This window comes from Dromaius novaehollandiae, chromosome Z (genome assembly GCF_036370855.1).
Source record: "Dromaius novaehollandiae isolate bDroNov1 chromosome Z, bDroNov1.hap1, whole genome shotgun sequence".
Taxonomy (NCBI): domain Eukaryota; kingdom Metazoa; phylum Chordata; class Aves; order Casuariiformes; family Dromaiidae; genus Dromaius; species Dromaius novaehollandiae.
Window position 1 is genome coordinate 41,912,094 of NC_088132.1, and position 26,209 is coordinate 41,938,302.

At 42.5% G+C, this 26,209-nt stretch overlaps 1 protein-coding gene across 1 annotated transcript in view; it reads right to left on the reverse strand.

Moving 5' to 3' along the window:
• KCNN2 (potassium calcium-activated channel subfamily N member 2) overlaps window positions 1-26,209 on the reverse strand; it is a 300,746-nt gene that overhangs the window by 73,262 nt on the left and 201,275 nt on the right. Inside the window, exons 9-11 of the mRNA XM_064502223.1 lie at window positions 6,966-7,038; window positions 5,591-6,690; window positions 4,932-5,027 (exon numbers count right to left, since the gene is read on the reverse strand). Of these exons, the coding sequence (XP_064358293.1) occupies window positions 4,932-5,027; window positions 5,591-6,690; window positions 6,966-6,987 (1,218 nt within the window). The 5' untranslated portion in view covers window positions 6,988-7,038. The remainder of the gene's footprint in view (window positions 1-4,931; window positions 5,028-5,590; window positions 6,691-6,965; window positions 7,039-26,209) is intronic.

Below are 26,209 nucleotides of genomic sequence, written 5' to 3' on the forward strand. Positions count from 1 at the left end.
TGAAGTGTATTTATTAATATCCACTGCTGTTTCCTAGTACTGCCTGTTCCTTTTCTTCATTTTCTGGAAGACAGGGAAAAGGAGAAGAGATTCTTGACTCTTCAGCAAGGTGTTTGGCTCACGTCAGTGATAATTTTCCATGAAGTTAATGAAGACTGAAGGTGTTTCATTCCAAATCAGTACCACATGATTTTCCCACCACTTCAGAACACTCTAGGGACTGAAGGTACTTTCTCCCTGGAGGCCTGGAAAGTGACGGATTGAATTCTAAAAATGAACTCTGCTGTGACAGCAATGGCTTAACCTTAACTTTTAAGTTTGCATGACTTTCCATAGGAGTTCTACCTAAGCACAGACACTCCAATTTATAAGTGTTTAAAAATATCAATACACATACAAGAAACTGAAGATTTCTATTCATTTCTGGCAAATATCGACAATTTTCATTTTTCTGCATGACTGAGAATATCTGTAACAGTGAAAAAGAGTGAGAAGAGATCCAGATTCAGTTCAGGAGAACACAGGTTACCATTATTCAGAAAGGGCAACAGAAGGGCAATGTTTATTTACAGAAGGGATACTCTAAGTATTCTAGCACCAAAGCACAAATTTCCCCATCGACACAGTCCTCCTACCCAGTAACAGTCACCTCTGAATAAATACCAGGCTGTGACAGAACACCCAGGAAAAGGGATTAAGGGCATCTTATAAGAAACCTTAGCAAACTTGGGGTTTAATTCTTTGTTCTGAGTGATATAGGAAAGTGCCAGTAAAACTTCGGAATGTACATTTAAAAAGCTTTTCCATCTCCAGCAGTACAAGAGAGAGACAGTGAGGTCTACTGTGCCAGTGAAAGTAGTAAAACTGCAGCTTTACCACATGAACTGTTATCCAAAAGTTTAACTTCCACCTGTTTATTAATTTAACAGCAAATTCCATTAGAGAAAGGTGGAATGGAACAATCAGTTCTCTAGAAACAACAGTTTTAATCGTGTTGTATGGTGCTGTTTTAATTATGTAAAATACCATGAAATAACAAACTGTTTATGCATGAAGTGGGTAATTTATTCATTATACATTATTATGATAATTGGATGATGCTATCTTCTTAGCTCTTCCCTCCTCCACCTCTTCAAACATGTATTTCTCAACTGGAGCAATAGTTAGGGAAATACCTGTTCCAGGCTGGGATAACGATGAGTTACATTTTTCCTACTGGCCTTCCAAACAAAGGACGCTTTCTTTGAAGAACTGAATCAACAACTACACAAGCCTAGAGAAAGAATAATGAATATTTCATAGTGTCCTAACAACATTACAAACATGACAACAATGAACCAAAAGGAGAATACAAAGATTTGGGATTGTCACCATACTTAACTCCATCATTATTGTTGTTTACTCGATTTTTTTTGGGGGGGGGGAGGGAGGTGAAGGAAACATTGCTTGTGGATTTCTTCCTCTTTTCTGTAAATGACAATGTAAGCTAAGAATTATCATTTAAAACTAGCTGGTTTAATTCGATTTTTATTACAATCTTAACATTAACTCACATTAACAAATATAATAACAGCTCATGCTTTACTCCCAGAGTTAAAGAGAATAATGAATCTACTGCAATCACAGAAAGCCTATTGGAAGAAAATATTTTCACATTTCAAATATTTCACAGGACTAGGCAGCGCCCAAACAGTGATTCTGGTCTAAATACTGCAGCTACACCATTCTGGGGACTCTGGTCTGTCAAATGCTGGGCAGGTTTCTTGGAAGATTAAAAAAAAAAAAAAGTCTGTTTTGCTAACGGGTTTAGAATGCAGAGAAGAGCACGCTGGAAACGCTGCGCGCGGGGAGGTGGCGGCAGCGCTGCCCGGCTGCGCGGTGAGGGAGCCGGGGGAGCGGGGGTGCCCCCGCCGCCGCCCCGCAGCCGCGGGGCCGGGCCCCGCCGGGGCGCCCGGAGGCGGCGCGGCGCGCGGAGCTGTCTGCGGTGCTGAACGGGGAGGCGGCGGGAAACACCCCACGCACCTGGCGGACACAAGGTGCCACGGCTTCTCCGCTGCTTAGCAACCACGGTCTAACCGAAATATAGTAAGAATAAAAATAACCAGTGCAAGCCCGTTTGTCTCACATCCATGTAATGCTCTTAAGAAGAAGCTCTAAGTCTTATGAAATCTCCTTTCCACAAAATAGGACCTTCGGTGGGTCTGGGACAGGCAAACTCCTAGGCTCGTTTAACTGACTATTTGCCGTCAAAGCAGAACACACAGGCAAGGTCATTTAAATGGACAGATTACAGTCACCTTCTGTGCCATTAGGGACTGCCACAGGCTTGCTTGCAGTATGGCTCTTCAACCCTCCTACCAAGAAATCAAGGGAACAGACTACGGAAAAAAATGAAGAAGCCAATTTCGGTTAACAGGTATTTTAGGTTGCCAGGTACTTTGAAGTAGTAAATCTGCAAGTGCTAGTAATTGCTAAACTTTCACCTTATTCCCCAACATATTTTGGTTCATGTTTCATAGAAGAAACTCTTTTTTTCTTTTGGTAGGTTTGCTTCCATCAGACTGTAAAACATACCACACTGCAAGGAGAGTATGTTGATATTCTTCTGTTCCACACAAAAAAATTGTTCTCTCAGTGAATTCCTGCTAATTTACACTATACTTACTGGTAAAGTCTAAGTACCTTTCAGAGAAAAATGAAAAGGAATGACCAAATTTGAACAGGATTAACAAATAGCTGGTACAAATGGTCCTCCAGGACACAACTAACCATCTGTGCGCATGATTCTACAGACTTCATCCATGGAAGACTCCACTGCACTTAGAGGGTATTTGCCTGAATTGAAGACTGGAGAAATTGACCTTACAAGACTGTCTTCAGAAAACAGGCTGCTTTAAGATTATTTAAAAAACACTATGTTATTGGGCTTACACGCTTTTTTTTTTTTTTTTTAAACCTGGAGTAGGTTCTGTACATTTCCAAGGCGAAGTATTTTAAAGGTACCTCTTGTTTTCAGATTTCAGCTGTAGCGTAAGTTTATGACCACAGACAGATGTAAATGTTGCTCTGCATGTTTTTCATTTTATCTTTTAAGAAGTGGATAAACATACTATGCCTAAATTAAAAAGTTATCAGATACCTAACAGCTAGCAGTGGTACAATGCCCTTTCCTTCCAACAGTCTCCTTGAGATGGGAACTCCCCATTTGTTTTCAAAATGAGTAAGAGCCCCTTGGAGCTGCAGCTTAGTCCGGGCCCTGCCATGATCATTGCAGTCTACAGTGTTTCTCAGACAAAAACATAGGGTATGACTGTTTTACAAATAGGTATGCTTATGTTCTATAACCTGCAGTGTTGAAAACTACATTAACCTTGAGTCACACAATTGTGCAACTTCTCCATGTAGTCTTATTAAAAAAAAGAAAAAAAATCAAAGAAATGCAACTGAAGTTTTTTAAAAGATCGTGTTTTCTGATCCATAAAAAAAAAACACTGAAAGACTGAAAATTTGTATCTCTTTAGCTGAAAAAAAAATATAAATGCTGGAGTAACTTACTGTAAGCTGATGCGTACAGAGACCTATAACTGTTTGGTTATTCTGTATATGATTTCACATTTAAAGCCTCTGGAAAATGCATAAAATAATCCAAATCCTTACAGAGCTTGTTTTTTAAGCTTTGTTCTTAGTTCCTCAAGCACCACTTATAGCAAGGGAGAAGAAGACTCCCACATTGCAGCAGCTACATTTATATTTTTCCACAAATAAGGAAACCTCTTCATCACCATTCCACTAGTTTCTAGTAATATTCTTTTATAGTAATACCTACTTATTGAGTACAGTAAGGTTAGGCAGTTGTCCATCTTTGATACTAATGCAAAGAAAGTGGGTTCTCTGCCAGAAATAGAAATTTTGCATGTGTAAAGACTGCAGGGCAAGATCCAATTTGGCAAACAGTTCAGTAACACAATACTTTCTTTAGCGTTAGTCTAGGCAAAAGACTAGGGTACTCTTTCACACAAGAAGTACTACAGTACCCATTTGCATAGAAGAAGGGAACTATACAATTCTTAATTTCTCTTTTTTCTTAATTGGAACAACCGCAAAAGCCTTCTTTGCCCTTGAAAACTGTCATTCCAGCCAGTATCCCAAGGTCTCTCCAATTATAAGTAGCAAAAGCACCAGATAAGATATTTTTCACTTCAAAACATTGAAAACTGTTATATGTTTCAATTTAACTGAAATCCCAAATTTTCATCTCTTGATCAAAAACAATCAGAACTCAGTAAAGCAGAATGTGGGAGAACATCTGTTAGACCTGTTCTATCGCTTTGATCATTATGTTCCTCCTACCTTTAGCCCTACCCGTCTTGGCAGTTTTCCTCTGTCACATTCCCTGGTGGCTGCAATTTCTGTTGCATTAAATAAAACAAGTCTAACATAAACATTCCCCATCTCTTTAAATACTCTCCTAGTGTATGCCAGTTTCTGAGACAGCACAATGAAGACTACATACCTAGAAGTTAGTGAAGCCCCTTCCCTGACAATTAAGCCTGCCATCCAAAGGAAATGCACAACACGAAATTTAGTTACTGGGAGATAAAAGAGCACTATCCTACATCTGCTACAGAAGGCAAAACGTACGTTATAGAGAAAGTGTGTTGTAACCTTGGGACGAAGTGATCCTACAGCATAATTGCAGGTAACAGCCCCTAGCAAGCAAAGCTTCCTGGCACACATATGTCATGTAGCCTATCATATTTCTCTCCAGGGCTGAAATATGTTCACTGAACTTTGGGAAACACTAAGTGATTGTTTTCATCTTCTGGATCCGCGGGAAGTGCGAAGTACTTACCACAGCAACACCTTTAGAAAAACCGACTCTGCAACCGCCGTTATGTCAACCCTCAGTAATTCACAAAGCGAAGCATTACCTGGATCTCCCTGGCGTGGTACACAACAATGAGGCCGAGCAGGATAATCGTGGAGAGGCTAATAAGGCATTTCAGAGCGAGGGAATACAGCGACTCCTGCAACGGGAAGACACGGCCGTCCCTCAGGGACCCGCGTGCACGCACCGGGCTGCCCCGCGCTGGGGGCGCCTCGCCTAACAGCTGCGGGGGGGTGGGGGGGGAAGGGGGCGCGCGGGGGGCGCCTCGCCTAACGGCTGCGGGGGGGGAAGGGGGCGCGCGGGGGACACCTCGCCTAACGGCTGCGGGGGGGGGAAGGGGGCGCGCGGGGGACACCTCGCCTAACGGCTGCGGGGGGGGAAGGGGGCGCGCGAGGGGCACCTCGCCTAACGGCTGCGGGGGGGGAAGGGGGCGCGCGAGGGGGCTCCTCGCCTAACGGCTGCGGGGGGGGGAAGGGGGCGCGCGAGGGGCACCTCGCCTAACGGCTGCCCGGTGGGGGGGGGTGGGCGCGCGCGGAGGTCGCCTCGCCTAACGGCTGCGGGGGGCGGGGGGCGCGCGGAGGTCGCCTCGCCTAACGGCTGCCGGGGGGGTCGCCTCGCCTCAGGGCGCTGGGGCCGGGGGAAGGGGGTCGCGGCGCCCGGCGCCGAGGGGCCCGAAGCGGCGGGGGGGCGGTCGGGCGGTACCTTGGTGTAGGCGCCCCAGGACAGCTCGGTCTCGATGACCATGACCACGATGCCGAACATGCCGAAGATGAGCGCGTAGTCGCTGAGGCGCTTGCGCTTCTCGAAGAGCGCGCGGCGATGCCCCAGCTTATAGCCGATGTTCTGGTTCTTCTTCTTGCTGGACTTGCTGCCGCCGTTGTTGGGGGCGCCGGGGCCCGGGCCGGGGCCGGCGGGGCCGTAGAGCGCCAGGTTGTTGGAGTTGTTGTGCTCGGGCTTGGACACCACGATCTCCGGGGCGGCGGCGGGGCTGGGGCTGGCGAGCGGCGGCTGGAGCGGCTGCGCCTCGGAGTCCAGCTCGTGGAGGTTCCTGCGGGACGAGCTCAGGTTGCTGAGCGGCCGCATGACGCCGCCGTTGTACCTGCAGCTGCTCATGGCTATTTCGGTGAAGGGGTTGCTCTCCCGGCGCTGCTGCTGCTGCTGCTGGTGGTGGTGGTGGTGATGGTGGTGGTGAGTGCTGCCGCTGCTGACACTGCTGCTGGGGCTGGCTGCCTGCTGCTGCTGCAGGCTATGGCACTGGTGGTACTGGGGGTACTGGTGGGGCTGCCTGGCCGAGCCGGCATGGCTGGAGGGGGTCAGCTCGCTGACGTTCAGCTGGCTGCCCTGCCGGGAGGAGGCGGCGGAGGAGAGCGGCGACGAGTGCGTCCGGAAGGCGCCCGAGAGGGGCGAAGCGGTGCGAAGCAGCAGGGGCAGGTTATCCCCCGCTGCTGCCGCAGCAGCCCCGTAGTAGGCGCAGTTGTTGCACTGGAGGCATGGGCTGTGCTGCTGCTGCTGCTGGAGGAGGCTCTGCTTGTCCTGGCCGTGCGACGGCGGCGGCTGGCACTGCGGCGGCGGCGGGCGCTGCTGCTGCTCGGCGCAGAAGCCCGGCGGGAACTGCAGCGGGGTTTCCATGCCCGCGCCGTTAAAGCCGCAGGAGGACCAGGCGGTGCTGCGCCCTGCGCAATGCGTTATGGTCGGCAGGGGAGAGTCCTGCTGCCGCCACCGAGGGCCCATCCCGGCTCCCGTAGAATCCAACCGCCGCGTCCGATTGGTCGGGCGGACCAAAACAACGGGCATCACGTCACCTGGGGGGGGGGGGACAAGCCGCAGCGTGAGGCGCCGGGGCGGAGCCGAGGGGTCCCCCCGCCCGCCCGCCCCCCGCCCGCGGGGGATCCCGCCGCCGCGGCTTCCCCGCCCGCCCGCCGCCCCGCGGAAACCCGGGGGCTGCCGGGGGCTCCCCGGGGGCGGGGAGGCCGCGCGCGCGCCCGCTCCCGGGATGGCCCTCCCCGTGGACGGGCTGCCGCGGCCCGGCGCCCCGCGCGGCCGCTCCCCGGCCCGGCCCGGCCCCGCCGCCGCTCACATCTGCGCCGCCTCCGGAACATGGGCGCCCGCCGCGCTCCGGAGCTGTCCAGCGCCGCCCCGCCGCCGCCGACCTGCAAGACACAGCGGCGCCCTAAGCGGCCCGGCCCGCGGCGGGAGGCCCCGGCGGGCCCCGGGCTGCCGCCGCCGCCGCCGGGCCTCCCCCGGCGCCGCCTCGGGCCTGCCCGCCCCGTTGTGTCACGCCGCGGCGCCCTGCGGAGCCTGGTCACACACGGTCATGGCCGAGGCTTTCCAGAGCCGTAATGGGGGGGGGGGGGGGGGCCTCTTTCGGCCACGCTTTTCCCAAGCCGACCGAAACCGGTCGCTGGCAGCTTCACGGGGCTGGAGGCCCGGAGACGCCCTGCAGGGAGACTTGCAGGTTAGAGCCTCTCTTCGAGGGGCCGGCAGAGGCTCGCCAGCCACACACGCCGCCTCCGCCAAGTAACCGAGTTTCTGTCCGGATCCAGTTTCCTGAAATGCTGTCCCACAGCGATCTTTAAGTTGGTCACCTGCTACCATTTTGCCTCTTCCCCTTCCTTTTCCTTCCCAGACTGTCACTGAATAATTCATTCTGGCAACTCCCTTACACAGAGCAATGTCTGAACGAGACAGAGGCTCGTTTTTGCACTTATTTAAGGAAAGAATGAAAAAGGTAAGTGATTTACTTTATTATAGCTATGCCATTCATGTTACCTAGCTGACATTACAGGAGGTGGTTCTTTTTTCTTTTTCCTCCAGACAGGCATCACTGTGTTTGCAGATTGAAAATTCAGCTGTAAAACTGCACTTTAATAGCATGGAAGGTCTCTTTACATTCTCAACTTCTGTCTAAAAGACAAAATTCACAAAGCCTTTCTAGGATAAAAGCCTACACCTGTATAATTTCTGCATCTCACACAGCATTCAGTTTCCTTTGCCACTCTGCAGACTTGAATGGCTTGCATCTTAAGTTATCTGGATGAGGTACCATTACTGACTAAGTTTTTAAATATGCTCTGCTATAAAATTTCAATTACTTCTTAGCCAAAATGTACCTTTTAAAGCAAGCATGTATTGCATATACACAATCAAACAACTCTCGCTAATGCAGTAAACATTACGGTTCAAATATATAGATAGATTATTCTGAAGATGACCAACAATTAGAATCTTTGAGTACATTTACACAGCATAGGCTATTTTGAAAAAGAACACATAAATAGGGGTGTATAATGACATACAGCATCGTAATGCCTTCTGGTATGTTACAATTTGTTTAATAATCAAGTTCTGAATAAAAACTCACACGTTCTTGCCTGAATGATAAAGCACTTTTTAAATACATTAGTCTGCGCTTTTAAATTATAAAGTGTATTTGGATGCTTTCCTTTGCAGTCAGTTCTCTCGAGCATCTAAGACCAAAAAGAAGCTTTTAGTTTTAAGAATGAACAAGCTGTTTAACACAGCTTCAAATCTTCCATTGCCTGTCTGTAAAAAAAACCACAGTGCTATAATTCTGTCTCAGTCGTCCTATTTTGCCTGTGTTTTCAAACACATGAATCAGAAAATCTTAGTGAAAATACATTTCTATCATGGTGTAAATAAAAGTTCTGCACTAATGTGCTGGCAGAATATATGCTTTATGAAGTAATTAAAGATTTAGATATGCTTAGTTTTCATCCTTCCTTCTCTGTACATGTCATGTCCCTTAATGTTTGCTTAAATATACTTTCTTTTAAGTCTTCTTTTTAACAGAAGATAAGATCCTCAGGATCTAGTTTAGCATGAAAGACTTCAACAAATTTGTAAATCTGCATATTTTATTTGGAAGTCAACAAGGATATGTCCTGGAATTTCATCTACTCTGATCATGTAAGGTTATTAGAATTGTGAAGAAAAAACTGACCTTTTAAAAATCTTAGTAGACTACAGTATAAATATGATTGTTGTGTTTAAATGGGGAAATGATTGCATTTCTTTTTCTAATTCATATGTAACACCCTCAAACCTCAATTTTAATATATCTACTGCTGATAGCCTATTTATTTGTAGAACTGGGCAAGCACATTGCTGTTACTAGCTTTTGGATATTTCATCTACTTGCTTGATAGTTTCATTATGTCAATAAACAAATGAATGTTCCTGTGTTTAACACAAGAGGTCATACTAATCACACATCATGTTACAAAACTAAATCAGTTAGAGGTTTTTTTTCAGTTCCATTGTACAATTTGGGGTATCTTGTCACAGTTTCACGGTCTAAAGTAAGAACCAGTGACAGTTTGCTTCTTCATTGCTAGAGAGGCAAACCTTCCTCTCTACGACAGTAATGAGTGATCTGGAATAGCAAGATGCTATTTAATCTAACAGATACCCTTCCTTTTAAAATATTTTTAAAGTTTACTTTTAAAAAATGAGTGTATTTCATTTCAGAAATAAAGTATTGATGTGAATTGAATTGTTATATTCTTTTATATCTCCAAGAAATTAGCATGGGCAGCTTAGAACTGCTAAGACTTACTAAGATGGGAACAGGAAACCCATATGGAACAAATATGATCTCTTTGGGTTTGGGGGCTTTTTATTTTTAGTACCTTTTCACTATACACTGAGTGGAACTACTCTTACTGATCATCATAGATCCTGCTGCTGCCTTGCCAAAGAGGCTGTTTTTACATATATAAATGTGTTCATTTGTTTAAAAAACGTGTGAGAGAGACAGAGACAATTACTGCAGATCTCACTTGATAATGATTATTATGGGAGATGGTTGGAAAACACTTTTTTTTCCCAAGCCCACTAATTGCAAGAACAAGATAGATACTGTTGAGCAAAACTGTACCAGTAGCAGGACAAGAAGCTCAACAGACATAGGAAAAATTAGATTTCCGAGAGAAAAAAAAAACACTATGAAATACCTGAAGTGACAGCTAATGGCTAGTCATTTTAAAATCTCACATAACAACATCCAAAGATGATACAACACCTACAGGATACAATAAAAACTATTAGAAAGCTTTTTTGGCTTTTATCCTATTGCCCTTACTCATGCCAGACTCCTGTTACAGTCACTGAGAGTTTTGTGCTTGTAAAAATGTCCAAAGATACAGGAAAAGACAGAAAAAGGAAATAAACAGAAAAAAATAGAATAGAATAGGAAATTCTATTCTGTTACAGCATTTTAGCCTCAAAGCATATCCTGCACTAGACGTAGGAGTTTCTGGAAAGCACTGAAGGAAAAGCAGTCTTCTCCACTTCAGAAAAAAGCAAGCAGGTATGTAGCTGAGCATGTATGCAGAAAGATGCCATTCAGTGAAAGCAGTCACGTTAAGGAAAATAGAGCTAGCAGACAGCAATAGGGTATCACAAGACTGTTCAGGGGTATCCGTGCAGCAATAAAAATGCTTTGTGAGACAACACCAAAATGACTGCAGCATGGCTGCCAAGACCATGAGATGAAAACTAACCGTGTGAGCCACATGTGGAAGCTGCCTTCTGCGTACCATCTGGCAGGGCTTCACCTGCCAGATGGCTCTGACATTCACCCCAGCAACTTCTGTCACTTATTTATGTGCTCTAGCTGGAATCCCACCCCTGCTGGCCCTATGCTGACTTCCAGGACTTCTCATACACTTCCACAATTCTGGAGGAAGGAGAGGAAATACCAAATAATGACTCCATGCAGATGGTACAAGGACATGTTAGGAGGAGGCATGCTTTACAGCTCCTACTTTGGATTTTGCTCTTCCAGTAATCTGCACATTCCTCCGCTCCTCTAGTGTATCACCAATGAAAATGCAGATTTGTTCTAGATCAAAACCAGCACGTGTTAAAGGGGGCATTTAGGATAAGCAGAAGATAAGGGCCCTGGACTGGCAGTTTTAACATTCTGATCAGATTTTCAAAAGTGGAGATGCTTTTGTTCCTGGGGATGCGGCGTAAGAAATAAGAACAGGATTCAGAAATGCTGCACACCCTTCATCCAGCAAACGGGCCCTCTTAAAGGGATGGGTTTTTTCTTTCTTTCTTTTTTTCCCTTTTTTTTTTTTTTTTTTGCTAACAAAACTTTTTATTACTATTAAGCAAGTTTAAAATATTGGATGGGATTTGCAAAACAGCTGGGAAAAGCACTTCTTCCCTTAATTCACTTATCTACCCTTTCTGGATAGCATTTAGAGATCAGACAAATGAAATGATTTCCTTTTTTTTGTCCCTGCTTTTTTTTTTTTCCCTCATTATCAGGGGATCCTGCCACCCAGGAGGAATTTCTTATCTAGCTAATTGCATCAGCTTTAATACTATTTTGTACAGCCTTTGCAGGTGCTCAGCATGTGACTACTACATTATTTTTAAGTACCCTTTTATTATTATTATCTCACAGTTTGGGGCAGTTTTGTAATAGAACTTTAACACAGGGCAATCATGGGTATCATACTACCATTTAATATTTCTATTTCAGCCTATGCAAAAGTAGAGAGGGACTTGGAGTGAGGGGGAGGGTTATCAAGTGTGTGACCTTACTCTTAACATTATAGAATGCAGTATTTAAAGAATTTTGACCAGTTAAGTCCAGTGAGAGAGTGTTTACATCTAAATATAATACCATACTTGGTAAAGTTGAACATCTTAGCAGCTTTCCTCATCTCCATAAAATATGTCATACTTCTGAATCATGTAGCAATTGATTCCAAGTAATTAGGTGTTATTTGTCCATATTTGGAAAATAAATGTTTCTTCCATTGATACTTTATCATCAGTGCTTTCATTTTACCATCAACACACAGTTATCATGGATTTGTCCTGGCATTGTAGTTGGAAAATTCATACTAGCATATTTGATACGATGATACCTTGTTAAGCAGTAAAACATGAAGAATAGACTTTGCTTTTATGAGATGACAAATATAGGGTGTGTACGGTTGATTTCAAATCTTAAATGCACTATATAGAAGGTTCTTATATCTGCAATCAGTAGCCATCACAATTCAAAACACGTATGAAGTTGCTTCTTTGGTTGTATTTACTGGGAGCTGTTTTATTTGTTCCTACAGTTCCGATGCCCTGAAAGACTCTATAGCTTCTACAGAATACTCAAATCCCAGGTCACAAGAGTCCATCAGCTTGTTACTGTCACCTCATGACTAATCATACCTACAGCCTTTTGAATACATTCATATTATACACAAATGTCATTATATGTTGTGGCCCAATTTGTAGAAATTATATCTCCCACAAGTTTGCAAAGTTAATACACTTACAGAATAAATAGAAGAGGAGGAAGAGATGAAAGCCAGTGTCCACTTCTGTATCATCTGAAGTACCACATTCTATTTGATACAGACTTAATTTATTTGTGTGCTTAGATTTTTAATTTTTGAGAGGGCTGACTCAGGCAATGAGGTTAGGGCAGAGGAATGAGGCTGTGACTGACAGAAGATCATCTGACTTCTCCCTTCCTATCTAGGCAGGTCTGCATCACCTCCTCCTTTTCGCTCCCCTCCACCTTATCTCTTTCAACCTGCTGTCCTGCACGTAACAGGGTCTTCTTCACCCTACTCCCTACTGCAGAGGTGATAGGACATTTATTTTTATGGTGACTGACAGCACCTCCAGTTCAAATGATGGAAGACAGGGAAGAATTATGCTGCTCTTCAGCTGTTGTCAAAGTAGGCTGCTGTTAAAGCAATCTGTGCTTCAAGCTGGCTCTGGTTTGAAAAGCCCAGCAACCCAACAACTATGTGAGGTGACATTCCTTTCTTATGTAACTAATGGATACAAAGGTGGGCAAGTAAGGCAAATATGGGAGGAAAAATGAGGTATTTCCCCACAAGTAATTTGGCTAGACTTCCATTTATATATAGAAGAGAGCGAAGTCTCAGAAGGCTATAGATGATCTCTTGCTAGCTTCTGTGTAAGAAAGGCTACTGAGGAAATAGGACCAAGCTGTCCCTCTTCCCTGCTAGATCACCTACCAGGTGAGGACAAAGGATCTCATCCAGTCCCTTCTGAAGTAAGTATGGACTCCTGTAGGTTTTAACTGCATTTGAGAGATTCAGCAGGAAGAACTGTACAAGCCAGAAGATTTTATGGAAATTTGTGTTCCCTGAAGTATAATTCTTGCTTCTCTCCTTTTTAGCCTATGCTTCCATATTACTCAACCAAAAATGAACTGTGCTTTTGAGAAAAAGACTAGATGCTTTTAATTACAAAAACTAAGTTTAAGGAGAAGAAGGTTAACATTTGTCACATAGCCCACAAAATCTTAACCCATTCAGAAAACACTGCCATACAGCTAAATCTCCTGCATTCCAGCTGGGTAAAATCATCTCTGAAGCACAATACCATCAGACTAGTAGCTCTTGTATTAACAAAGTGACATTTTAAAATACACGTAACACTGTAGACTGCTTTTGAAAAGGTAGGAGGACCAGACCATTCCTCAAAAGAAAAACTCCCACTTCTTTCATTCTGTCTACAACCTCACGCATTCAAAATACATACTCTGTTAGAGGGACTACATTAGAAGTCTGATGCAGAAACAGGAAATACAAGGAAAGCATAGTTTCTCCACTTCTGACAGGCATTTTGGCTTCTGTACCTTTTTGGAAGGTCAAAATCAAGTTTAAAATGGAAAAGGTCTTCTAGCTTTAATTATGAAGTCTCTACTGTAACTATTATAAAGTATGTCCTAGAAGTTCCTTCTCAGACTAATTTTCCTAATATTAAAAATGTATCAGTGATCAAGCCAGTCTGAATAAAAGTAGTTTGTCTGTCTCACAGAAACTTAATTAGATATCCTCCAGTTAAGAAAGCCACCCATAGGCATGGTAGGAAACCATTTTCTCCTTCATGATTGTTATCACAAAAAAATAGGGTAAATAGGTAAGATACCTCCCTGCACCATCTTGGGAAATTGTAACGCAGATGTCAGACAATGTTGAGAGTGACAAGTTGTCAAAATGTCACATACTACTCAGTGATGCACACAGTTATTCACACCGGTATTCACAAGTAATTATAGTCAGTACACTCAGAAGGATGAAGATGATGTACCATCTACACATGCCTCTGCACACCTTGCTTCCAGGCACCTGACCTCTAACGCAGAATTCAAGCCCATGAATTAGAGGGGTTACAAAAGGCACATGCAAAGCTTGAGCTAGGCAAGAATATGAACTGAGAATAGGGATGTTTCCTCAAGACCAAGAGTTAAGCAGTGACTCTCCTATTCAGCTTTCACAGCCTTGAACTGCCTCCTGATGGGGTAGGTGCCTAAGCATTTTCTTTTAAACACTACCAACAGTTGTGTTCTTCTCTTAAAATGCAAGATGCTTGGGTATAAAGCTCTGCGTATAAAGCTCTGCGTATTTCTGCTCCACCTAAACACAGTAGGGAAGAAAATGTGGTTTTCCTTTCTGTCCGCTTGCAGGGGCCTAGGCACCCACTCCATCTTGGAGAGCAGGACCTAAAAATCAAGGTGTAACATAGCTGGGGGGAAGGGGCAGCCAATCCCTCCCCTTGCAGTTGTTCAGCCACGAAATGGGTGATGATTTGCTGGGTCAGACAGAATGAGAGTACACAACACAACGCAAACCTAGCCAAAAACCTGTTGCTCTCTTTGGAATAGGAACTGGCCTCCTCTCCTAGGAAATGAAGAAGAGACCCAGTCACAGACCCCTCTCCAAGAGCAGTGCCCAGTACCATTCAGCTCTGGCAAGTTCTTTTCCAACTTCATCAAGCTTTTTTTATAATTTGTGCTTTACAACAATGTTTTGCATAACAGACAAATGGAAAAATTGCTATTTGAAATAAAATGCATACATAATTTTATTTATAAAGTGTGGCACTAATGAAAAAAAGAAAAGTAAATGCTATAAGAGGTTTAGCTATGTTTATTCACAAAAAAATGCCTAGACTACTTTTTGTCTGATCTACCAGAAATTTACTTTTTAAACTCCTGAATAAAATTCCCAAAGCAGTATTCCATGGTGGCAAAAAGGAAATATCACAACTGTCCTGGTTAAATTCTCTTATCTTCTGTACCCAGAGGCCTGTTTTACAGAAGGTAGCAATTTGGTTCTACTTTGCTTTATTTTTTGACAGCCACAAACACAGACAGGACAGCTAATTTACTATTAAACAGCATGACTTTGCAGAAACTACACTTCAGGTTTTATTTGCCTATTAGATTAATCAGTGCTATTACATAAACAAAAGCCCTATCAACTAAAATAGGCAAGACTGGAAAACTGTGTGTTGTGGCGATTTCATAAAGCTTAGAAATAGGTATGATGAGAAGTAAAAGTAACATTGCCAAATATGTTTGCAATGCAAGTTAGAGGAAATGGTCACTTTTTCAAATTCCTAGTTAAAACCACAATTCCCTCAAAGCAGAACAATCACGTAGAACTTTCTTTTTTCCTGACAGATACTACATTTTTCACAAAATCAGTGGCTGTTGCCAAGCTGTTTCATGACAGAGATAAATTGTCTCAAATTGTGTTGGCAAAAATAAATAAATAAAGCCCAGCACTGATTTTTCAAATAATCAGCTATTATTCAGTGATCCCAGAAGAACACTTCCCAGGCTATAGGAGACGCAGGCTCCCTTCTGCGCATGAGGGGATTAGAATGGAAGTTTTTCAGTTTCCCCTTCTGAAGCAGCGTTAAACAAAAAAGTCCCCAAGAGCGGTCATGCCTCTGTAATCTGGTAGCTAAGACTTGAAGGTGAACACTATAATTTCCATTCCTGCACCAGTGAATAACTGTCTAGCCACTACAGCACAATATCGAGAGGGTAGCGCAGGAACATCTCTGCCTGGTGCATTTTGTGATGTGCTGTTGGGCTGGATCCCCCCGGCAGAGCAGGGCAGGGAGTCAGGCTTTGCAGTGTCCTCGGTGACCAGTTTAACGACAGGACTACTGAATAAGGGAGAGAAAAATGCCACCCACTATCAAACTGTTTGCTCTCATCTTTTGCTTTTATTACAACACCTAAAAACTTTCTTTTATTATTATTAAATAGCATTACACATTGAGAGCTTCTAGTTAAACCACAGATGAAAAAGAACTCTTGAATCTGGTTTGATCTGAACCTAAACTTCCTAAATCTCCTGCTGAAAAATAAATTATTCACACAGTTCTACTCCTTCTAACTTTGCTTGACTCTATTTCAAGTGTAAAGCTTTGATTTCTAGAGGCAACTATTTACACAGACCAAATGCATGTCTCAGAGGACAACTGTTCATGTCTTCTTACACAAGTGTCTCTTTGCAGACGCGAACATGTATTTTGTAGACACAGTTTGAATGTTTGCTTTTGAAAACTGTCCTAATAGACAGTGGCAGATGTAGATGGAGAATCTAGGTTAGGATCATAAATCTACAGCAAGTGAAATATGTGAAGCAGTAATAACACAGGCTTAACAATTATCAGTGTCATTTTCTGATGAAGCGTAATGGCTTACGTTTGCAGAAAGGTGGCTTCTGCATGGCAGGCACAAGCTCTGCCAATATATTTGTGGCTACATTTGCACTTGAAGCTTTGGGACTGCAAGCAGACTGGGAAGTTAGAGGCACCAAAGCACCAAAAATGAATATGCATTTCTCGCACTGGGGTGGGGGTGTGCGGGGGACACATGCCTATTACGAGACAAAGCCTGACCTTATATGAAAACGCCCCCTCGTACACTCATAAACAATTTCTTTGTAAGTGGATAAAAGCCACTCAAGCGGATCAGTATGCTCATTGGTCTCTGACCTGCAATACAAAAGTAATACATGACAGTGGAGCTAGAAACGAAAATAAGACAGCAGTCATTATGAAAGAATACTGGAACTATAGAGATGAACTATGTGAGGTGGGAAGAATGATAATGAGGGATAAAAAAAGCTGCAATTCCAAAATAGATGTGACAGCAGATGTTTAAAAAAATTGGAGACAAGGGAATTGAAAAGTGTAATTACAAGAATGAGAGGTGATGTTTTGGCCAGAAATACAACATGCATATAAAAGGAATTGGCTGAATTTGATGTGCCACCAGCGCTGAATTTCTTAAAAAGCAAGAATGTCACTTATTAAAGGCCAATAAGAAATTCGGGGAACGAATTTTAATCTACGTAGAATACGAATATCATTTTTGGCGTAAGTCCTGAACAACAAAAGTTGGCTTGCTGATGCAAGATACTTGCTTTTTTAAAGAACAATCCTACCAGCGAGCTTGTCATTTTTGCAAACTTGATCCATGTCCGCGAAGTCCCTCCTCTGGCTCTCTGCGTTAGAAAATCAGATACGGCCGCTCAGCACCGGGCCGGCCCCTCTTTGAAACCTCTGGGCGAAGGCAGTGGCCAGGCTCACGTTTACCCTGGCACCCTGCCTTCAACAGGAGCTAAGCAGGGATCCTGCACGGACTTGGCGACAGACGTGGGGAGAGGCTGTCCCCCGCGGTGTTTACATGGTGACGGCAGGATAACGCGGACGTGTTCAAGCTGGCTCTATGTGACTAGGAGAACAGCAGCCTGGTGCTCAGCGCAGAAAGATGAGTCGATGCGGAGCTACGAGGAGCAGAGCTCCGCTGCTGGTGGAGGCTCCTCGAAAGGGCTTCTCCGCTGTGCAGCAGCCCATCGGCGAGGACGCACCCAGCTCAGCTCCGCTCAGCTCCCTCACAGTTTTGACAGCAGTGGATATGAGATCTGAGTTTTGATCTCCCTTGTAAAGTTTCTTATTTGAAATGCCAGCTATAAAACTAAATTGATACCTGAGCCTCCTTTTAACCTCTCTGAGCTAAAAGCTCACACTTATAAAGGCAATAATTTGCACAGGTTCTCACTTTATGAAAAAGAACCCCGTTCTAAATTTTGAGTGTGCCCATTTCTAAAATTTCATTTATTTGCCAGCAACTTTTCTGGCAAGAGAGAGAAGATACAGGTTCTGTTCTGTTTTTTCTATATCATGTCTTTTATTTTTCAGTCCCTTTTATTTAAGCCACTATTCTTACAGCATTACGAGGTCCAAATATTTAGAAGTTTGCTCAAAAAAGCTAAGAAGTTAGGAGGTCGTGTAGTATGTTTTTCACAAGTGTTTTCTATGTCTTGCTGAAACAAATTATTCCCTTTGCAGCCTCCTTTAGCACTGAAATTCCCTTCTTGAAATGAAATGTCCAGTGCAGCACTTGCATTGTCTTCAATTAAAAATGTATAAAACTATCCCCCTTGTTATTATTCATCCTACTATTTACACATCGTTGGCTTTAACCACATCCTGAAGCTTCTCACTGAGCTACCTGCAGTCGCAGGTACTCTTTCTGTCTCAGGTCACCTTATGAGAGGTTAAAAATCATTCATTTATTGCTATATTAAAGCAGTAGTTTCTGCAGGATTCACAACTTTTCCTATAATCACTTGTTTAAGCCAAGCTTATCTAGAATGTCCAAGCAAAGAACTCATAGTAAGTAGTTAACAGCTCAGAGTAACATAGTTTATCCTGCTAAGGCATGTGCAGAGATTAACCCAGTGTACTTTTCAGAAGGCTTTTGAATGTTCAGGTTTTTCTTAACGTATGTGTAACAGAGCAGTGCCGTCAAGAGGAGAGATTCTTTTCTGTTATATCCATGAAGAACATGGCTCAAGCACTCAGCGAGTTATATCAAACTCTTACAGGCCGTGAGCAAAATCTCTTGGAACTGCTTAGTTGATTTATTCTGTCAAACTGACAATTAGATGTTTGGGTGCTCAGCAGCTCTGAAAATTAAGAGAATTGCTATGATACTAACACAGAAGGAAGCAGGGGGACAGTGGCAGCGTAGGCGAACACAGGTGACTTCCCTGGATGTAAAGCCTTTTTCTAAAAGCAGTATAAACATGACAGTATCTTTCAAAAGATTTTAGAAAAAACGAATACTGAACATGTGTTTAGTGAACTATCTGAGAAGAAAGTCTTCGCAGCTTTGATCAGGAGTTTTGATTTAGAACTGCTATTTTTCTTGTTGGTGTTTGTTCACTTGTAGCATTAAGGTAAGTAAGAGTATTAAATGACTATAAGCATCATATTAAAAATAGATTACTGGAATTATGCTAATTCAGGGAGGAGGGGAATATATAAGACGACTCAAGAAGTCCCTGAAGGCAGAGCTACTGAAAAATTGGAAAGCACTTTCTCAGTAACATTATGAGGGTGGACACAAATCAGATATGTTAAATAAGAACTTTTAAGGAGAAGCCCAAAAGATTTGCATCTACAAGTTGAAGAACTATGCACAGTATTATTAGTTTTGTCCAACTGTTAGCACCCCTCCAGGATTTCTGCATAAAGGGGTTGCATAAATATGTGTTTACTGCATGAACACATTCCTGAGTATGCTCTTAATTACATATGAGGGAAGGTTCTTTTCAGGAACGAAACAGGCAAGCCAGCTCAAAGCAGAAAGACTATCCACACTTCTCACAGAAAGCATCTCCTTAATTTAGGTTTATATAGCTGTCTGGCACAGCGTAGCCTCTTAGGCTCTCCAAAAATAGAACTATTTGATAATGATTTTGTGCAATTCCAAAAATTATCCATGCTAAGCGGTTATCCCCTTGCACCTATTTCACTACAGAGAATCCCTCTCATTTTACCTAACTGAAACACAATGAAAGAATAAGTTCACTGATGAATTTTAAGATTCATCATTTAACTCTGCATAAACATAAGCAAATTCAAAACTACAGTAATCAGAAATTGACTGCTAACTTCTCTTTTCCACAGCTCCTGTATAGAGACATATTTACAGCAACACCATTTCCAATCCATCATGGTTCTAAACCTCTACTTTTTACGATAAACTAAGTAAAGCTATCCTCCACTGGCAAGGAGTATATCAGTATAACTTCTGTTACAAAATCCCTTTTCACTGTTTTCATTTCCTCTGAATACCTGCTGTCTCTCTGCCTCTCTCACAAGTGAACCCTTTGGGGGTCATTTTTGGCCACCAAATTGCTGGTCTCCTAACAGCTTCTTTCAGTGAACCAGTTTAACACTAGGTACATATCTGAGCTGGATTAAAGACATGTCAGAGTCCTGGCACTTGTAGAATAGCAAATAATCAGTGAAGCACTGAACACCACTGGCAAAAGAAGAAACTGTTAGAAGAGAGTCCAGGTAAGGGCCTCAACAATAGCTCACAATCTTATCTTTGGATCTGTATTTACCCAGGTTTAGAAATGAATTTGAAAAGATGCTCATTTCGGGTAGAAAAATACATGTTATGTATCCCAGAACACCCTCTCTCATTTCAAGATTTGTCTGTTTTGAATAGCTGCTCAGTAGCTTCCATAGAATAAATTAATGGTCTCAGACTATCTCCTAGTAGTAGAGCGATTTCTTAATCATGATTTACATTAATTATCTCTCAGCTGAGTACATCTATACAGTAATTGTGTATAATGATGAATTCTATTGCACTAGAACATAAGTGTTTTAACTCTAAAACATTTATCCAGTGAAATTCCTCACTGTTAACTACCCGCTCGGCTCCACAGAGCATCACTTAACCTCTGAGGCAAGAACTAGAGGTTTAAAAATTCTACACCACATCGGCAATAGAATTAAATGCCCTATTGCTCAGCACTGCACACAGGGTGGACATGCAGCTCCACACCTCTGCCTGGGGCACAGCAGGTACCCCCGCTCCTCACCAAACATGGTCAGGGTGGGAAAGGGAGGATGCAGCGAGGTCTGTGCCATGCTTTGCCGGGTCAATACACACATCCAAGATGCAGAACAAACAGGTTCAATATCTTCCTCTGCCTGAGGAGCTTTAATGCGCATCTTTTAGCTCAATACTCTAGCCGCTCACATAGAGGGTCTTCTGACCTGGGGCTCCTAACAGAGCATACTTCAAACACTCATAAGAACAGGGGCTGGAATCCAGGTTTCCAAGTCCCCAATGTCTCCCTCAGCCATTCGTCTACAGAGCTTTGCAGCGGCTATTTAATTATTCTCTTCACCAGTAAGAGTAATTCAGAAAACTTTATCCTATATTCTGGCAACTAGAGAATTCAGCTCAGAGGGAGGAGAGGCAGATTTAAGATTTTATCACATAGACGAGATCCACAGCCTGGTCTCACACCCAAACCTAAGGGACAGGCCAAACACCTAAGTTTATTAAATAAAGTGAACCTGAGGGAACAGGTAGCAGCATCTCTATTTTGAAGAGTGAGTGAGGGGACAAGACCAACTACACAGTTAGTGAGCTGCAAAGATGCCTACTCGAGTGGTCTCCAGATGGTGAGAGATGTAAAAGAAATATTCAAGATCGATTGCTTTGTTTTGAGCAGACACAGACATAAACTGGGTGCTTAACTGCTCATCACATGCAAGATTTTAGTCCTAGGCACCCCCAAATTGAAGTGCCTCGAGGACTAAACTGGCAGAAGAGAGAGCATCTGCACAATCAAGTAGCAGATGTGATGGAGGCCTTGAAGCCTCAAATCCCAACCTTGTATTTTCTAACACGTCCATTCTAAAGAAGGGATCCAGACTGACATTTTGAATACTTATCTCATATTGATTTCTCAGTAAAGGAGGATATGGGACAAACAAATAAAAGGGGGAATAATAGCTCAGTATTTACCCAGGCATTTGGTGATTCAGGATGAACTAGCTGAATTACTAATTGCAGAATATATAACCTCTTGTTAAAACTGCATCAACACCAGACAACTGGAAAGCGACCAAGGTTCCTGGGAAGATATGCGGTACTACAGATCAGTAAACCTGATCTCTGAACTGTGAAAATGAGTAAAAGCTATAATAAAATAAGACAGGATGCATACATGGATGAACATGGTTTTGGGGAAGAATGAACATCTTTTTCCTTCCCTTTAGAAGGGGACATATTTAAAAATCTGATGGATTTCCTTGAAGAAATCAACACAAGCATGTTAACAAGGGAGAATCATTTGATACGCTCGACTTGGATTCCAAAAGGACATTTAACTAGGACCCTGAAATCAAGTTCTCTTTGCAGTAAATCATCATTAATTTTTTTTCTACTGTGTAATTTTTCTTAAGGACTAAACTAGTTTATTATGTGGCAAGGCCATGGCACTAAAATATACTTAAACAATTTGTTTACTGATACAGAATGAGAGTTACTTTATCAAAACATTTCAGACTCCTTATTTCTGATAGGATATTCAATTTTCTTTTCTTTGCATATGGGCTTTAAGATTATGTTTGCAAGTCCTAAGATGATGCATAGCAGCCCTGGTAATGTTATCTGCTCTTCCACCAAGGCTCTACTGTCAGTAAATGAAATAAAGGAAAACGGTAGCTGAATATGAACAAACTTTGCAATAAAATTTAACGTACCTCTATTTTGCCAATTTAGATAGTGAGGATGTGAATCCTGTAGCAGAAGCGCCTGTTCAAAGGTGGCTAACTAGCAGCACAATCACAGCAACCCAGTTCAGTGACTAGTCAGCAGACAAAGACAGACTCCTCCAGCAAACTATTCAGGGGACTTCAAAAAAAGCTCTTTCAGGATTAATTTCTCTGATTTTAGAGGAAGACTATTCATATGACTAAGTTAGCCGAATAACAAGAGTAACCAGACTTTAAAGTGAAAAATAAATAGGCTCTTTTCAAACGGAATAGTTTCTCTGTCATCCTATGTGCATATGGCAGCAATAGCTTGAGTTTTATACTTATTTAACTATATGCAATTGCAGGCTGACTGAATTTTAAAAAAATGGAAATATGGTCCTTGAGTCATTTTTCAATTGACAGCTGGTCAATACTTGCCACGCAACATTTTCCTTCACCTTTCCAAAAGGACTCTTACCCCAACATTTGTTTCTGATGGAGGGGAAAAAAAAGGAAGCTTCAGATTTTAGTATTGTTTTCCTTTTCCCCTGTACTCCTTCACTCCCTCAGTGAAGTGGATTTGGGAGGCAGTTCTAGCCCACAGTATTGATTTCAATTATATGAACAGGGAAGATATAGAGGGATTACTGAAAGAGAAAGAGCAAAAAATGGAACAGTGTTGAGAAATGCTGATTGTACTAAAAGAGAAGCACCTCTGTAGTGGAGATATTCTGTTAATGAAAGATAAGCCAAATCCACTTTATATATTAATTTCTCCTTTGAATTCTCTCTCTTTCATCTAACAGGAGCAGCAGTAGCAATCTACACAAAAATAATTGTGCCTATCTTGTAACCATGCAAGTCTGAGGAAAAAAAGGAAAATATGAAGAAGCTGAACTTCATCAACATTTGCAGCTGGACTATTTATATCCAATCTATAAATATATAGGACATTGGTTCATACTCCCTTTGTTTTATTGTACACCCTCACATGGCTAAGCCAAAGACAAAAAAGGATCTATTTTAGTTTTAGTTACAGCTTTTGCAGCACTCAGTATTGCTGAAAAGACAGCTTTCTACTTCAGTACTACTTCCCATAATATTTGTACTTTGCAGATGAATTCTGTACAAAAGCTTTGATTTTAATTTGGGGGAGAGGAACTGGAAATTACTGAGGCATGAGAGAACTAGATAATCCTTCTAGATCTCTTAGTCATAAGTTAAGAGCTGCATGACAGTATGGTTTCTATTCCATTATATGTATAACCATACCTTATGTTCATTTGCTTAATTCATCAGTCTGCATCTTGACATGTGCAGTGCTCATGTACAAAGAAACTTTGCTTAAAGAACCCAATGTTTCTATATCTTTTAAGCCAGGTTTTTCAGCAATGGCTTTAAAATTTGGCTGCCTTATTTTCTGACAGACACACCTGACTCTCTAAAAAGGCCTGAACTTCAGAAAGCGCTGAGAATCCAGTCTCAAATATTAGGCCCTTTAATTGCATGAGGTTGAACACTCTAAAAGCAGGGCTTCCAAAATCTTTGCAGGCTTATGAAAATCTTGTCTTACTTTCTGTCCCATATAACTGCAGTTGCTGCAAGGTGAAATAGCAATTGTAATACCTTTCTCTTATTGAGAATCCCTATCAGAATTGTGTTTAAGCCTATCTTTTAGCCTTCTGTTTTCTGAAGAATACAAGTCAAATTCCTCACCTCAAAATCAAATATTCAGTAGGATCAAGCACCTACTGTAGTAAATGAAAAGATATTAATTTCCATGGATGCTGAATCAAACCTCTATTTACAGTAATATTAGTGGCTCTACCTCCTCTGTAACTGTTACATTTAGCACGCTACATCGTAAAACAACTTGACGCCACAGTGCTGAACATTGCAAAACTCTAGCTTGCAGGTAGTAGAATCTAGCCATAAGCATCTAGGGTCCCTGTGCAGGAGAAAGATATTTCCAAAGAGGATCCACGAGAGCTAGCTAATAGGGAAACACAAGCATATAAATGTACCTTATTTGCAGCCTATTTCCCAGATTAGTAAGCATCATAGCCTGCACTTCACTTTGGATTCAAAGTCTGAAACCTCTCCTGAACAGAGACACACAGACACACACAAAAAAAGAAAGCCAGAAATAGGAATGGCAGCTTCCCTTCTACATCATAGTCTTGGGATTAGAAGCTCATCTCCTAATTTTTGGAAAACCTCTCAAACTAGTATTTTTACTGTCTCTCTCTCTCCTCTGCCACAGCGTTGAAGAAAGTTTCTGAGGAAGGAGAAGAGGGGGAAAAGAGCATGACTGTTCAGCCTACTGGCTGTATACAGCATTCAGTGAGACAGCAATTCCTGATGTTTAAAACTCTGGTATTTATCCTATACAAGTCCCGAAGCATCTCCTCTTCCAGTTGTGTTCTGAAGAAAGCAATGGCTGCACCTACATTTGATGAAAAGCTCCATCCCTCTAGGTTTTGCATGATGTGTGTTTTATGAAAGCCTACCAGACTGCTGCCTCAAAGAGACCGATGGAGTAACATCTAGTTTCTGTATCCAAGTGAGATTATGCATTAATTCTTCAGCAATGACAAGACAATGTTTCCAGGTTTATGAAACTTTTGGAGACAGAAACTAAGATGACTGTGGATTACATCCCACAAAGGTTAGACAGAGGCTGCACAACATCACTTACTAAGGAGTCTTTAGGTGCTTGCCTCCCCCATTTTATACACCTCGGTCCTCTTTTGATGGACACAATGTTATGACTAGCCTTAGGAAGGACGGGGCAGCAGTAGGACTGCATAGTACATGCAGTCAGTGGAGAAAGAGAAACTGAAGCCTCTGCTCTGCACTGCCCCCAGAAGAGCTCCCACATGAAAGTTCGCCTTTGTGAATACTTCTCTATTTTGCTAGATGCTTCCAGGTGGCCAAGGAGAAGGGTGGGTACAAAAAGCTATCCCATCTTGCATTTCTATCTACACAGCAGCAAAAAAACCCATCCAAACAAAAGAAACCAGCTGCAGTCTTCAGCTCCCTTGTGTTGCAGCTTCTTGGAGTACCTAAATTGCTCCAGTAATTCAGAATCTGCCTACACCTCCCATAGGACTGGTCCCTAATAAGAAAGAAAAGATAAAATATCAGTGGTTCATTTGAGTTCTCTTATTTATGATTCATCAGCAAAAGCTTTAGGGTTTTGTAAAAATCTGTTTTCTGAATTTAGCTGACATGGCAAACAGCAACAATGGTTCTGTCTTTGATGATGTAATATCTCCACAGAGCTGAATGGTAAAGAATTATGTGTATTTGACTATATTCATTCTTCTAAATGCATTCGGTAACTACTTTTTCCCCCTCTACATGAGCTGTAGATCTGTTAAGGCAATAGCTAGAAACTGAATAAACTAAATTGTTCAAAGCACATTACCTTGAGCTAGGAAGCACAAATTGCTTATCCAGCCAGCTTAGGTATGTCCCACATCCTTCTTCCCTGCACTTACGGTCTCAAGGTGAGAAGTACAGGGAAGCAAGCTCAAGTCTGATCACGTTAATGTGATCAACGTCCTTAAGAATCATCTCTCTCCCAAGCTTTTTTTAATCAAGCAGCCTCTTCCATTCAGTTATGATTCATGGTCTGGAATCACCTTTCTGAGGTAGCAGACTTTCTCCTTTAAAAAAAAAAAAACTGACTAGAATAGTCTTAAATATGCAGTAAAGGACATTTTCCCAGGACTTAGACTCAATGCCTCCTCTGCATAAGTTGATTCAAACCCATATCAGGGAGAACCCATTGGGCTCCCACAGGGTTTCCTGGGGAAGTTGGGCCACTATGTACAAAGAAAGCAAGATGCACTGGACAAGAATGAGTTCAAAAAGATTTTAAATCTGTTCCCCCCCCCCCCCCTTTTACAAGTAATT